At 40.1% G+C, this 14,565-nt stretch overlaps 1 protein-coding gene across 1 annotated transcript in view; it reads right to left on the bottom strand.

The window, feature by feature from the left end:
* The window catches only part of TMTC2 (transmembrane O-mannosyltransferase targeting cadherins 2), a 445,859-nt gene that overhangs the window by 107,709 nt on the left and 323,585 nt on the right, over positions 1–14,565 (bottom strand). The window contains exon 8 of the mRNA XM_082255664.1: positions 5,315–5,436. Coding sequence (XP_082111790.1) covers positions 5,315–5,436 — 122 coding nt within the window. The remainder of the gene's footprint in view (positions 1–5,314; positions 5,437–14,565) is intronic.

The raw sequence follows: 14,565 nt of genomic DNA on the forward strand, positions 1-14,565 counted from the left end.
GACATCAGAGCTTTCAAGTGGTGGACGAACAAGGGATTATTTCGTATCGGGCACTTCCTCTCCTCCACAGGCCCTCTGACCCTTTCTCATTGTGTTAATAAACTTCAGATGCCGTTGACGGAAAAATTCAGATACCTCCAAATTTATCACTTCCTATGTTTGTTATGGTCGGACAAGAAAGAACCCCCTTTCCTAACTAACTACGAACGGTGGTGTTCGGAAACAAAGGACATGAGAGGGGGCATCTCTGTCATATATTCTGCTTTACAGGATTCCCCCGAAAAACCTGCATATGCCGTTAAGTGGGAACAGGACCTACAATTGGACCTCACTAGGGACGCCTGGCACAGAATCTTCCATAAAGCTTTCAAGGGGATTGTTAATATCACACTTATTGAGGCGAATATCAAAATTCTCACTCGATGGTACTTGGTCCCAACTCGCCTAGCACTTATGTTTCCCAACACTTCCTCGCTCTGCTTTAGGGGGTGCGACCTCCAGGGATCCTTAATGCATACCTGGTGGTCCTGCCCTAGAATCCGGTCATTTTGGAACAAAATGTTTCACTTGATGCGTTTGGTCTCGGGGCTCCGGATTCCTCAGACACCTCAGATAGCATTTTTACACGACTTTCCCCATGATTACTCTAAAAATGTATCAACATTAATTACTTTTATGCTACTGGGGGCCAAACTTACCCTTGCCAAAGCGTGGAAGAGGCCATCGGTCTCCTACAGCCTGGCTAAAAGGAAAATTTCGTGGATAATGACACATGAAAAAATTGTGGCTATTCTGCATAACCGGGTCCCACGATTTGAGAGTGTCTGGGAACCTTGGGCCCAATTTCTTCAGATTACGTTGTGATCTTACCCTGAGTTCGCCCGTTTTAGGCCCCCGGTGACTTCTCTCTTCCACTCTTCTCCCCCTTTTCCCCCTTCTTTCTCCGGCCTTCCCTCCCTTTCACGTCTCCGCTTCCCTTTCCCCTGCCTCTCCCTCGCTACCCTTCTCCACTGGGTTTACGGTGTAATTTAGCGGATTGTAGCTCTCCCGGATTCCTCACTATTAGCCTCCACCTTCCTTATGTGTGCAAAATAGCCGATGGCTCCCTGCCATTCTTGGGGACGCTGTCTTGCGCTGGTGTGTACCCTGTTCCCCGAATGTATCGCAACCCTACGGGGTGCTCGAGGGCAGGGATCTAACCACCGATGCTACTGTTCTCCTCATCTTGTATTCATCTTGGAGACTCTTAGGGGGAATTTGGGACAGCACTTACCTAAACTTCAGTGTTCGATGTTACGGACTCTCCAAGAGTTACTTCGTTCTCAGTTATAATTCCTTTACGACTCTTTGTTATAAAGAATTCCTCAATAGTTGCCTGATTTCCAGGCCCATGGTTTTTCACAATGTTTGTTGGAAGATTACTTTCATGATTCTTACTCTTGGAGTATTGTACCTTACATAGTTTCTATGAGTATATCTGTTTTACAACGTTCTTTATGATACTTATGTTTGCTTATACTTATTTTTTTCTCAATAAAAATGATTGAATGAGAATACCTAAAGGGTCCCCATCCACACTTACTTACCAGTACCAAGCCTTTTAGACCCCTATGCAGTACTGTCTAGGGGTCCACATCTTCTGGTAAGTGGATCTACTTCAGGGGGGGGGTGGGGGGGGGTCACAGTTCACATGAATCACCTGGATGTTTCAGCTTTGAGCACTAATCACGTTCTTTCGTTGGACACTTGCTTATTCATCATTTAAAATTCTTTTTGATTTGTTTGATTTTTCATATATAGTTTTTTTTTGGCACTGGGACTTTATATATTCACTCATCCACCAGAATAAGACACATATTTCTGGATTGTTTATTCAATATATATTTTTTTAGTCACATAAAATATTAACCACTTGCCGACCGCCGCACGACTATCTACGGCGGCGGTCAGCCCCTCACAGGCAAAGTGACGTAGGTCTACGTCGCTCGCCTGTGAGGGTTTAGGGAGCGAGCGCGCGCCGCGTGTAAACAAGCTGCCTGTCATTCTCCTCTCTGTATGAGAGATGATCACATGGATCTACTATGTAGATCCATTGATCACTCTGCATACAGTTGAAGCCACAGCCAATCACAGTTAGAATCACGCCCCTAGGGACACACACAGCCCCTCCCTCTCAAATAAAGTTAACCCCTTCACTACCAGTGTATTTTTACAGTAACAGTGCATATATATAGCACTGATTACTGTAGAAATGTCACTGGTAACCCCAAAAGTGTCAAAAATGTCAGTCAAGGGTCCGATCTGTCCGCCGCAATGTCGCAGTACCGCAAAAAAAAAATCGCAGATCGCCGCCATTACGCGTTAAAAAAAAAAACAACAAAAATGACAAAAATCTTTCCCTTTGTTAGTAAACGCAATAACTTTTGCGCAAACCAATCAAAATACGCTTTTTGCGATTTTTTTTACCAAACATAGGTAGCATAAAACAAATTGGCCGAAAATATTAAAAAATTTTGATTTTTACATTTTTTTTTGGGGGAATTTCATATAAAAAAAGGGAAAAATATTGCTATTTTTTCAAAATTTACGCTCTTTTTTTGTTTATAGCGCGTGATCAAAAAATCGCACAGGTGATCAAATACCGCCAAAAGAAAGCTCTGTTTGTGGGAAAAAAAGGACGCCAAATTCGTTTAGGTACAGCGTCGCATGACCGCGCAATTGTCCGTTAAAGTCACGCAGTGCCGAATCGCAAAATACCCTCTGGTCGTTTAGCAGCCAAATCCTCCGGGGCTTAAGTGGTTAAGGATATGCACTGTCTATAGCACTGTGTTGTAGTTGTTTACAGGGCTTGACAAATTTTCCTGAAATCTAGGAGCCAGCTAAAAAAGTTAGGAGCCAGTTTTTTTTTTTTTAAACTAACAACCAAGCTTTATTTAATAAAACGGATACTAAATTTACACATAAATACGACTAGAACCCCACTCTCCTCTATAGCACAATTGGATGAAAACAGACTGTCTGTCTCTTTCCATCCGATGCCATCTGATCCGATCCACGGGATGGATAGAAAATAGAACCACCATCCGTCTGCTTTTGGTGGACAGGATCAGATGGCGGCAGATTACTGCTCCATAGAGGAGAATCAAGGGTCCGATCAGGTCTGCCTGAAAAACTGACAGGCGGACCTGATCAGACAGCCCGTGTGAAAGGGGCCTTCGGCTGTGGCATGGCGATGAGGAAAAAAAAAAAAGGATATATATATATATATATAGATATATATTTATATCTATATATATTTTTTTTTAATAATTGGAAAAAAAATAATTTTTTTTTATTTTTTTAATAATTAAAAAAAAAAAGAAAAAATATGATTTATTTTTTTTTTTTTACATTTAAAAAATAAATTAAATAATAATAACCACACTCCCTGTCAAAGGTAACTAACTGGACAGGGAGATGGTAATGAATTGAGAACAAAAAGGCAGTGGAAACAGTCATTACAACAGTCATTACTCCCGGCCTCCACAAGAGGGCGCCAGTCCCCCATTGGAAGCATGTCATCTCAAGTAGGCCGAAAAGCCGGGGCCTCAATTTTCGGACGGCCCGGAAGTCCGTGCACTCCGTGCGCGGAAGTCCAGGCAAAAATGACAGGACACCTTCTGCAGGGCACCCCCAGGCGCCAGGTCGCTAATTCTAGTCGCAAATGCGACCTGGCGCCCGGGGATTGTCGAGCCCTGGTTGTTTATATAAGATATACTAATCCCTTTTCATGTGACGTTTACTCACTTGCTGTATAACGTATAATTTTGCTGTCCCTCTCAATGTTGGCCCTGTTCACACTACACACTAATGTGAAAGGGTTGGTCGGGTTACCTTTCACTTATTGTGTTTTGTCTTTAATACAACTATGGGATACAAATCCCCAAAAAGTTATTAAAAAGCTTAATTTTTACTTTGTAATTGTTTCTGTGCAGCATTTAAATCGCAGTAAGTAAATCTTTAACAAATAACTTGATCCTGCTTGTAGCAATTCTGTGATAGAGTGACAATACAATTCATAAGTTCCAGATGTTGCGGTGGCGTTGCCAGCCAACTGTGCATGCTTCTGCTTTGGGGTACAGGAAACCATGCCTATGAATGGCATGCCCATGAAGTCCTGCTGTCAGCCTGTGAAATTCTGCCCAAGATGTTTCTAAGGACATTAGTGATTTCAAAACCAGAGATGCAAGGGTATCTGAGAAATTTCTCTTTGCAAAACTAGCAATTCTTTGAACCTAAAGTCTAGACCGAGTGTCTTTGTGAAACAATATTCACAGGTCAAAAACTGCACCTTCTTCCATCTTTTTTGATTAGGTGGCTTTATCATGCTATGGGATCAGGAGACCTTCCATTACAATACCTAAACAAAGGCTATAGAAAAAAAAAAGAATGAGCTTGTACACATCCATTAACTTTGGCCACCTACTCCACTGCTGCTGATATTTCATTAGGCATTTGAGGTCCAGTTGAGCTCTTTCAAACCATTATAGCTTGACCCCAACATCTATATACTGTTAAGGGACATTGAAGAAAGTACAGCAGACTGAAAAACAGCTAAAACACGTATACTTTGATCTTGTCCAGCCACTCATCACATCATATAGTGCTATAAGAACATTTAACTGTTGTCTTAATTGCTTGACAATTTAACAATGTAAAAGTAGCCAAATGTCCTTGTCTATAAAAGTTTACAAAGAATTGTAACATACTATCTGCAATTTTTATTTATTTTTTGCTTAGCCTCTTGCGGCTCACACAACACATATGTGCAGCACTAAAGAGAGGGTGTCCACACATATGCATTTATGGATGGCCAAGGGTTTCTGTGATTAGAGCATGCTCACTGTGCACTCCCAGCACAGTGACCATGCTGACATAGACATCCTTATTTGCAAAGACCATATCAATTTGTTTTGGCACGGGTCACATGCCTGCCACCAGTGCAGTGCTGAATTCAGCATTTTACGGTACAAGGTAAACTACTCAAACTAGATCTACAGATTACACAATACATGGTAAATGCTCAAAAAAATGTCATAAGTGTCATTTCAGTTTAGGTCTGCTTTATTTCTCACCTCTTGGGGGGGGGGGGGGGGTGTTACAAATGCCTACATGAATGGCATATATGCACACAGCTGCTCTAAATGGTCAATCATTAAAATTTAAATCTCCCGTAACATAAAAACACTTTTTTTTTTACATTAAGCTTAAGGGAAAATCAATCAGGAACAGTCACATGCAGGAGTGTATTTGGATAGCAAATGCATTCCCTCACCGTCAAGGTCAGTAGCTTGCCATAAGTAAGATGTGCTGGGATGTGGTCAGGCTTTGATCTCAGAGACTCCATGTACCAGAGCTCAGCTTCAGACACCTTGTTCAACCTCATGTAGGCTTCTCCTGTTGAAAGATCAGAAAAGGGTTCAGAATGGCTAGTATCAGTTTCTTCAAGGTAAAAAGTTACTGTACACATGATAAAACCTTATTTGGTAGAATCCCAACTAGCTGTACTACCACCAGCCTTATTAGGGGCATTTACAAGGAAAGGCAGTTTAGTTATCAAGGTTCACAATGCTCTCAAGCGTAAAGAGAACAACAAATAGAGAGAGAGAGCATTTAAAAAGAATGCATAGACTAATTTAACTATATTATTATCTGGAAAATTGAAGCAGACTAATGCAAATATACAATTTAATAGGCCTGGAATGAATGCTGTCTAAAATAAAGCGAACCGAGTACAATATTCACACATTGGAAAATAAAAATGCTGCACCAGTCTTTACTGATTAGAAAACTAAACCACTAACATCATTTTATCTCCCATCTTAAGTGGCATAGTTGATACAACAATCAATGATGTTTATTTGCTGCAGTTTAACAGCTCTTGAACTGTTCTGCTTTTAAAATGCAGCTGTCACTAGAACCATCCATCTCTATGACAAAAATGTCAAAAAGTAACATCTATCATTTTTTTAGCAGCTATTCAACAGTATGTTGGTTCTCTGCATCAGCAGTTCTTGGCACAGGGCTTTCGGTGCCAAAAATAATTGAAACATAATGTGTTTCTCTACACTCTCCTGACCACTACCCTTAAAGCTGAAGTGTAGGTAAAACTATTTTTTTTAATAGTAGTTTAAAATCATGGCCTGATTTTTTTTGTGTTGCTGTCAATTTCCTGTCAAGAAGATTTTCCCTCACCTCCAGTACAACTAAATAGAATCTGCCCAGCGGTGACAGCAATTAAAACTTGGCCTGTTAGCAAATCTTACCATTTGCCAAGAAAGTGTTTTTGATTTATGTTTCTGTTGGGGACATTTGCCATCATTTCCTATTACAAGTGGCATCACACCGCAGTGAAGGGAAATCTTTTGAATGTAGGCATACATATGGCAATGAAAACCTGCAGGTTGTAACCCTTCCGTTTACTATTAAAAAAAATAAAATAAAAAAAATCTAGCTCCCAATTTTAGGCCGGACTCCTAAACACCAAGCTTAACCACTAAAACACAACCTACACCATCAACAGAAACAATGCTTGACCAAAACCTACAAACGAATCCCCAGCACTTAACCTAATCAGTTTGTTTTGTAGCAAATAAAACATGTTTTTGACAAATCCATCTGCAACTTCTTTTTTTCCTCATTACGGTCAACCCCAAATCTAAAAAAAAGTTTGGACACTTTGTAAAATCTATACTGCAATCTACTATCTATAGATACAGGCAGAATGGCTTAGGATAAAGCCTGCACAAGTGCCATCACAGAAAGTGGCTTCCTATGTTGCCAGTCGCTGGAGGAGTCAGGAATGCTGGTGGGGGATCTCGGAAGAGGGCCACCATAGCACAGAGCAGGAAAGTATAACATGTTAAACCCTTTCGCTGCCAGGCCCTGCGCTCCCACTAAACTCAGCTGGCCGGGCCATTTTTGCAATTTTTCCATTGCTTTTTTGTTTTCCACTTGCAGCTTTCAGAGTTTGTAAAAGACCTAAAAACCTTATATTTTCTGAAAGCACAAGATTTTTTACACACGCACCAAAAGGATGCCTCTGTTTTAGAAGTTATGGCCATAGAATCAATCCCCAAGGGTACATTGATGGACAATGAGCGGTTTTTACTTCTTTGCAAAAGGGAGGTATTTTGGATATATTGTTTTTGCTCCTTGTCACCCAATGGTCTTAATGAGGACTTGGAGGTTCACAACATAGTGTGAATCCTATACCAAGTAATTCTATTCATGTGGTATATTTGGCTGTTTTTTTACACAAGTATTCACCTTTATTTAGTTTCCTTTTTGTGCCCTACGGCCACATCACCCTGAACGTGCCTGATCTTGTCTGATCTCGGAGGCTAAGCATGGTTGGACCTGGTTAGTACCTGAATGGGGGACTGCCTGGGAATACCAGGTGTTGTAGGCCTTTTTTTTTATTATTATTTTATTTATTTTTGCTTAGGTGCATTAGCAATTAGCACCTTAATTTCTTAATGCATTCTGATGTGTGCATGTATCACAATTACACACAACAATACTATCAAGTGATATTGCTGACATCTATTTCTAGTGCTACAGTATTTAATTTCTGATGTTTCAACTGTGTGTTTATATTTTATATTCAATACTTTATATAATGCAACTCTCCAGTTATTATTATTGTCATATTGTTATATTTTTTTAACTGAGAGAATTTGTGCGCATTTTAAACTTTTATGTTATCAAGGTGGGAGATAAGGGCACCGAGAGGTTAAAAGTGCAATCAAACCTTTTCCTGGTTTGTAATCACAGTCCCGACCCTTCCCCTATCTTTAAATTTTCCTGTTGCCATTCCTTTCCATGACTTGATAAAGCGCATAAAGCGAAACATGTAGCCATGGCAACCATATAGCTTGTGTTCCACCCTGGTTCCTGGTATTTCCCTGCAAGTAGTGCCTGTCCGGCTGAGGTCACCGCTACTGAACTACAGCAAAGTCCTTTCATCCTCGCGCCGGCTGGTTTCCGGCTTTGTGCACACACTGCTCAGCAGTCCTGGGAGACTGACCTCCTCGCACTCGTGTTGCTTGCTGCCAGATGCCCTGCCTTGTCCACTCCAGCCCAGGGGGATATAAGCATTTTATGTACTTTGTTTTTCGGTTATACCAATAAACAGTTAACCCTTTCTATACTGGATGTTCACCTGACTTCCTTATCCATTGCATCCCGGTGTGGTTCATGCGCTGCCTTAGAGCAGGGGCTTTGTCCAGAGTCACCGGGCAACAATCTGGGCACAGCAAGTAGCAGGCCACTATCCAGTATGGCAAAGTCCAGGGGCAAAAGGCAGCAATCTAGTACAGCAGGGACTTACCAGCCAACAGTGGCCCCAGCAGAGACCCTGCATAGGCAAATCATGGGTCCTCAGAGGACTGTGTTTCCAGGCCACAGCGTCTGGCACATACAAACAGCAGTTGCAGGAAGGGAAGAGAATAGAGTAAAGTTCCAGTGTCCAGAAAGTTAGACAGACAATGCAGAACTACAAGTCAAAGCAGTGCAAAAAGCAAAGCACATCCCATACAGAACTATCTCTACAGTTCCATGCATCTTCTAGCCTCCTAGTGAGACCTGCAGCCAACAGCTCTTCCATCCATCACTGAAGAAATTCTCAACCGTCTGACCCCTTTTTTGTTCTATGGGTCCTTTGAATTAAGCCAGAGGCCCCACCCTAAGGCTTCATGCACACTGGACTTTATCAAAACCTCAGTAAAAAAGCTGTAGCTGTAGAAGGCGGTTTCCAACTTTTTTGTAGTAGCGTTTAACATTTGTTTTAGCTTTTTTCAGCTTTTTTTATTTGCAAAACTACACTCCCACAAAAGCTTATGGCTCAAAAATGTTGATAAACGCCGAATAGCCATGTTTTTATCAGAGTTAGAGCATTTTTACAGCTGAAAAACTTCTCTGAAAACCCACTAGTTCTGGGGGTCTTTTTCCAGCCAGAAAACACTCCTGCCAAAATATGCTGATAACAGCCTATGTGTGTATGGACACATAGGATAACATGCTGGGGAATTTACTAGCTGCAGAAAATGTCCAGTGAGCATGAGGCCTAAAATTCAGGTGGTGTCTGACTCTTTCCTGCTACAGTATACAATACTTTAGGTGATACCTACTGAGGGCAGCCTCATGTCCTATCCCCTGTGGGGACACAGGAACTCCCAAACCAAATCCTGCAGATAAAGTTGACTTTGTTACAATCTGCATCTAGACTAGAGACTGTCAACTTCATAAAACATAAGAAAAATAAAAAAACAATATTTCTGACCTCTGTTATAGTTCCCATTTATTTCCCTATGATTTCCCATGGTGATCGGGAAAATTAAGAGAGTAAATCTCCCCACAGCTGATAAGGATAGCAAAAAATTGACAATGCTTCTAACCACTAAGCATTCTATACAAATAAAAAAAAAATATTGCCTTTAGTTGTAAGTGAACCACACCCTTACCTTAAAATTATCATTAAAATTTACAGTTAACATAAAAACTAAAACTTGTATAGAACCTAAAGTACACAAATTCAATGTACATCAAACATTTCCCCTTACTGCAGTCATAAGATGTTCGCTTACACTCCCACTAGTTTTCTTTTGCCAAGGGCAGGTTCTACAAAAGGCAGAGACACTGACCTATTGCCTTATCTTAAGCACTTTAATCTACCACTTAAACCCCAAAATCCTAACCTTTAAATTTAACACTAACTGCATTGCCAAGAAACATTACTTCAGCTATTCACACCTGTGTCTGAAAGTGCTGCAGCTTTTACTAGGAACCCAATGGCAGATACAGTTCTAAGATGTTTAAAAATGTTTACTCATCTCAGATGCGCATGGAGTAAAACTTTTCTTTTAAACATGAGGCTGATTCGTTTCCCCAAAAATGCATTTTTATGTACTTCACATTTGATTTTAATGAAGCAAAACTGCAGCAAGTTGATGGCTATAAAAGCTTACATACCACAGCCCTAGACAGACTGCATCAAGAGAAAAGGCCAACGCATAGAAAAAAATACTCTTTAAATGTAATGTTTCTATAGGACATGTCATTTTAGATGCCAAAGATAATGTAGAGGACGGTTCAGTAAAGAATTCATATAATGACTAATAATTATGTTGGCTGATAAAGGGATGGTCTCAGGCCAGAATTATGGCTGGGTGAAGATTCTGCAGATCTTTGTATTATCTTTAGTTGGATCACTAAGGGAATATCCTATAAAATTCTTATTGCAAGTACCTAACAGTAAAGATAACCCCCTTATTATAGCTTCACAATCCCCAAGTACATGGACTCTGTTCCAGAGGCACAGTTTGCCATGTTCATAGTTCCTAATTGAGTATTCTTTGCATTCTTTTTCCTCTACCTTGAAATACTACCACCCTCATCTCAATTACCTACAAGAAGCCCCTCTCCATCATGGACTTATCTCATTCCTATTTTTACGTGCCTATACATATGAGTATATATGCATTATCTATTATTTTTTCAAGGTTAATTATCAATTTTCTTTATAATTTTTTTTTCCCTTTACCTCCAATTTTATTTTTATTATTTTTTTTCCCTTTACCTCCAATTTTATTTTTTATTATTATTAATATTATTTCTATTTTTATTTAAATTTATTTCAAAGCTTTTTTTTTTTTTTTACAACTCATTGTATACACCGCATCTCCACAGCAACAGGCCCCCCACCCCCAGAGACTTTCTGTAATATGACTTCCTGTTCTGGCCTGATGACTCATTGTATATATCGCATCTTCACAGCAACAAGCCCCCGCCCCCTGAGTCCCTCAGCTATAAAACTTCCAGTCTGACACATAAATCAGCATTGCCTGAGGAAAGAGCACGCATGCCCTGAACGCGAGCACCCCCCTGCCACTATTGGATGTAAACCTGGATACTGAACGCTGCCAGAAACACAGGAAGTGTCGGACTCCACCGGCACAGCCAGGACCACGGCCGCCACAGTGTACTTCCCCTTAACATTACTACAGTGTTGCAGATGAACCACTTGCTAATCAACTATTTCCTCTGTGTGAGTTAATACATTGTTTTTTTGTAATAAATAACCTTTTAATCTACACTGAGGTGGCGGTGCTTTTCTTCTCCTACCCCTTTTTGTCTGTTGCAGAGTCCCTCTAGCTCTGTATGAAGCCTGCAGCCACCTCCACCACCCATCTCCACTTACCCCAGGGATTGAACTATCCTGCATACCTTCTAAAAAGAATAACTACAGCCACAGTTGAAACTTTTTTCATAAGATCGAATGTACTTGATTTTTTCACTGGCACAGGTCGAACGTTGTGTATATGTACCTAATTGAGTATCAAGCTTTCTACCTTGCATCCAGTCTTAATCCCTTAAAAATAATAAATAAATACATCTTAACTATTCCAATGGGAACTAACTAATCCCAACTAGGGAATGCAATGGCAGTGCTTCCATACTTCCCAACTTTCGGTGGTTTCCAAGGTTAAACTAAAAATGTAGTTAAATTTAGCAACATTATTATTATACATTTAAAAATGTACAAATGTAAAATACATAGATTATACTACTGTTAATACAGCACTGGCTGTACTGTCAGATGTTCAGGGTTATCAATGTTAGGCATCAGAAACAAATCACCCTGTTTTTTTTTTTTTTTGTTTGTTTAACCGCTTGCCGACTGCTCACAGTATATTTACTGCGGCAGTCGGCCCCTCACAGGCAGAGTGACGTAGGTCTACGTCGCTCGCCTGTGAGGCTCTGGGGAGCGAGCGCGCGCCCGCGGAGGCGCGCTCCCGCGCGGTCACGGACCCCCCCCCGCGCGTGTGACCAGCGGACCCGATGTCCGCCGGTCACTCGGCGATCGGCGGGGGAGAGGGAGAATGTCAGGCAGCTTGTGTAAACAAGCCACCTGTCATTCTCCTCGCTGTAAAGACACTGATCACTCGGATCTAGTATGTAGATCCGTTGATCAGTGTCCTTACAGCTCAAGCCACAGCCAATCACAGTAGAAAGCACGCCCCTAGGGACACACACAGCCCCTCCCAAATAAAGTTAACCCCTTCACTACCAGTGTATTTTTACAGTAACAGTGCATATATATAGCACCGATTACTGTAGAAATGTCACTAGTAACCCCAAAAGTGTCAAAAATGTCAGTCAAGGGTCCGATCTGTCCGCCCCAATGTCGCAGTACCGCAAAAAAAAATCGCAGATCGCCGCCATTACACGTTAAAAAAAAAAAAACACCAAAAATGACAGAAATCTTTCCCTTTGTTAGTAAACGCGATAACTTTTGCGCAAACCAATCAAAATACGCTTTTTGCGATTTTTTTTACCAAACATAGGTAGCATAAAACAAATTGGCCGAAAATTTTAAAAAATTTTGATTTTTACATTTTTTTTGGGGGGAATTTCATATAAAAAAATGTGAAAAATATTGTTATTTTTGCAAAATGTACGCTCTTTTTTTGTTTATAGCGCAAAAAGTAAAAATCGCACGGGTGATCAAATACCACCAAAAGAAAGCTCTGTTTGTGGGAAAAAAAGGATGCCAAATTTGTTTAGATACAGCGTCACACGACCGCGCAATTGTCTGTTAAAGTCACGCAGTGCCGAATCGCAAAATACCCCCTGGTCGTTTAGCAGGAAAATCCTCCGGGGCTTAAGTGGTTAAAGAGAAAAAAAAGCTAGGCATTCTTTAATGCAAGAATGGCAAGCTCAGGCTTTACAATCAATTAAATGATTCCCTCTAAGAGAAGAAAAGTATGGAAAAAATAATGGTGTCTAGAAAGTACTCTCGCGCTATCATACAAGGGTAGTCAGACAGTCAACTGCTGCATGCACTGATCAGCAGATCCGAAGCGAAAACCCAACATATATTAAAGTAATAGTACTGCGCTGTCGAATGACAACTAATATAGCTGTAAGCTATAAACGCATCCGTGACATAATAGTACTTTAACCGTTATATGTACTATTATGCCACGTATGTATTTATTCTTCTTACCTTATTATTATATTACTTTAATATATGAAAAAAAAATAACATGAAATTTATGGTGCTTCTAGGTTACTTTGTATGAAGAATGTTTTATTAGCAAAAACATTTTGTTAATCTACAATGATTAATAGAAAGAGGAATATTTTTCCACTGGAATATGAACAAACACAGGAGATCAGAGCTAGATTGGCTTACATTTGAAAATCCCAAATATTTAATTGTAATAAAATCAAACTAGGTTTTGCTGGAAAAGAACCGCAATGAAAAAGTTGGTCTCAGGCACAGATGTAAAACATTTAATAACATGTATTCTTTCTGCAGTTCCTATTTTTTTCCAAAGTTTAACGGTTACTGTTATTTGAAATGAAATTCGCCTTTGCTGAAGATAAGTCTATGAAGTAATCCAATGGCAGGTCAAGGTGGGATGTTATTGGGCAGCAATAGAGGCATAGTAATTACGTATCACCTGCTGTTCTTGAAATGGACTTGGGCATTTACATGAGTGATATAAATACATGTTTACAAAGTTCTTGCTACAGAAACTTTAGCAGAACTCAGGATGATAAAAGACATATCACTTTTTTAAATGTATCCAAACTCCTTGTCACGTGTAACTATAATCAGCCTATTATAGTGTAAATATGAATATCTGTATGTATAAAAACTTGTGATGAATCAACAATACACAAACTAAGGCTCCATATACACTAGTTTTTTTCATAAGCTAAAAAAAAAAAAAGCTAGATAAAAACACTAGATGAAAAATGCTGATAATAGCATTTTTGTGCCAGCTTCTAGTTGCATTTGGCATTTTTTTCTGCTAATGTTTAAAAAACTTTTTCTGCTCCTAGATGCTGAAGCTCAAAAAAATGCTAATAGCCTAAATTAATGTGCACTGACCCATAGGATAACACTATTAAGCTTCTAGGAGCAGGAAAAAAAATGCTAGCATACATGAAGCCTTAGGTTGGTAGGACACTGACTTTTTTTTTATCCAGTGTGGTTGCCCAGTGTGTTTGCATGGGTGGCAATTCCTTCAGAGCGCATGCACCAGTGATGTCACTGGCTACATGTACACTAAATATCTCCTAAACGGTGCACGTGTAGGAGAGATTTACACTACGTATTATTATTATATTAATACAGGATTTATATAGTGCCTACAGTTTGCGCAGCCCTTAACAAAATTAAGGCAGACATTACAGTTAAAATACACTTGGTATAAGAGGAATCAGAGGGCCCTGCTCTTTAGAGCTTACAATCCAAGAGGGAGGGTCAATTAAAACAAAAGGTAATCGCTATGGGGGATGAACTGATGGAGAAAGGGAAACAGTGCATTAGTTAGAATCTGGATAGGCTTCTTTAAAGAGAAGAGTTTCCAGGAATCATCTGAAGATGGGTAGATTAGGAGACAGTCGGACAGATTGGGGTAGGAAGTTCCAAACAATGGCGGAAACTCAGAAGAAGTCCTGGAGGCGAGCATGGGAGGAGGTGACAAGGGAGCTAGAGAGCAAGAGGTCTTG

Source organism: Pelophylax lessonae (assembly GCF_965119305.1).
Source record: "Pelophylax lessonae genome assembly, chromosome: 4".
In the NCBI taxonomy this organism is placed as follows: domain Eukaryota; kingdom Metazoa; phylum Chordata; class Amphibia; order Anura; family Ranidae; genus Pelophylax; species Pelophylax lessonae.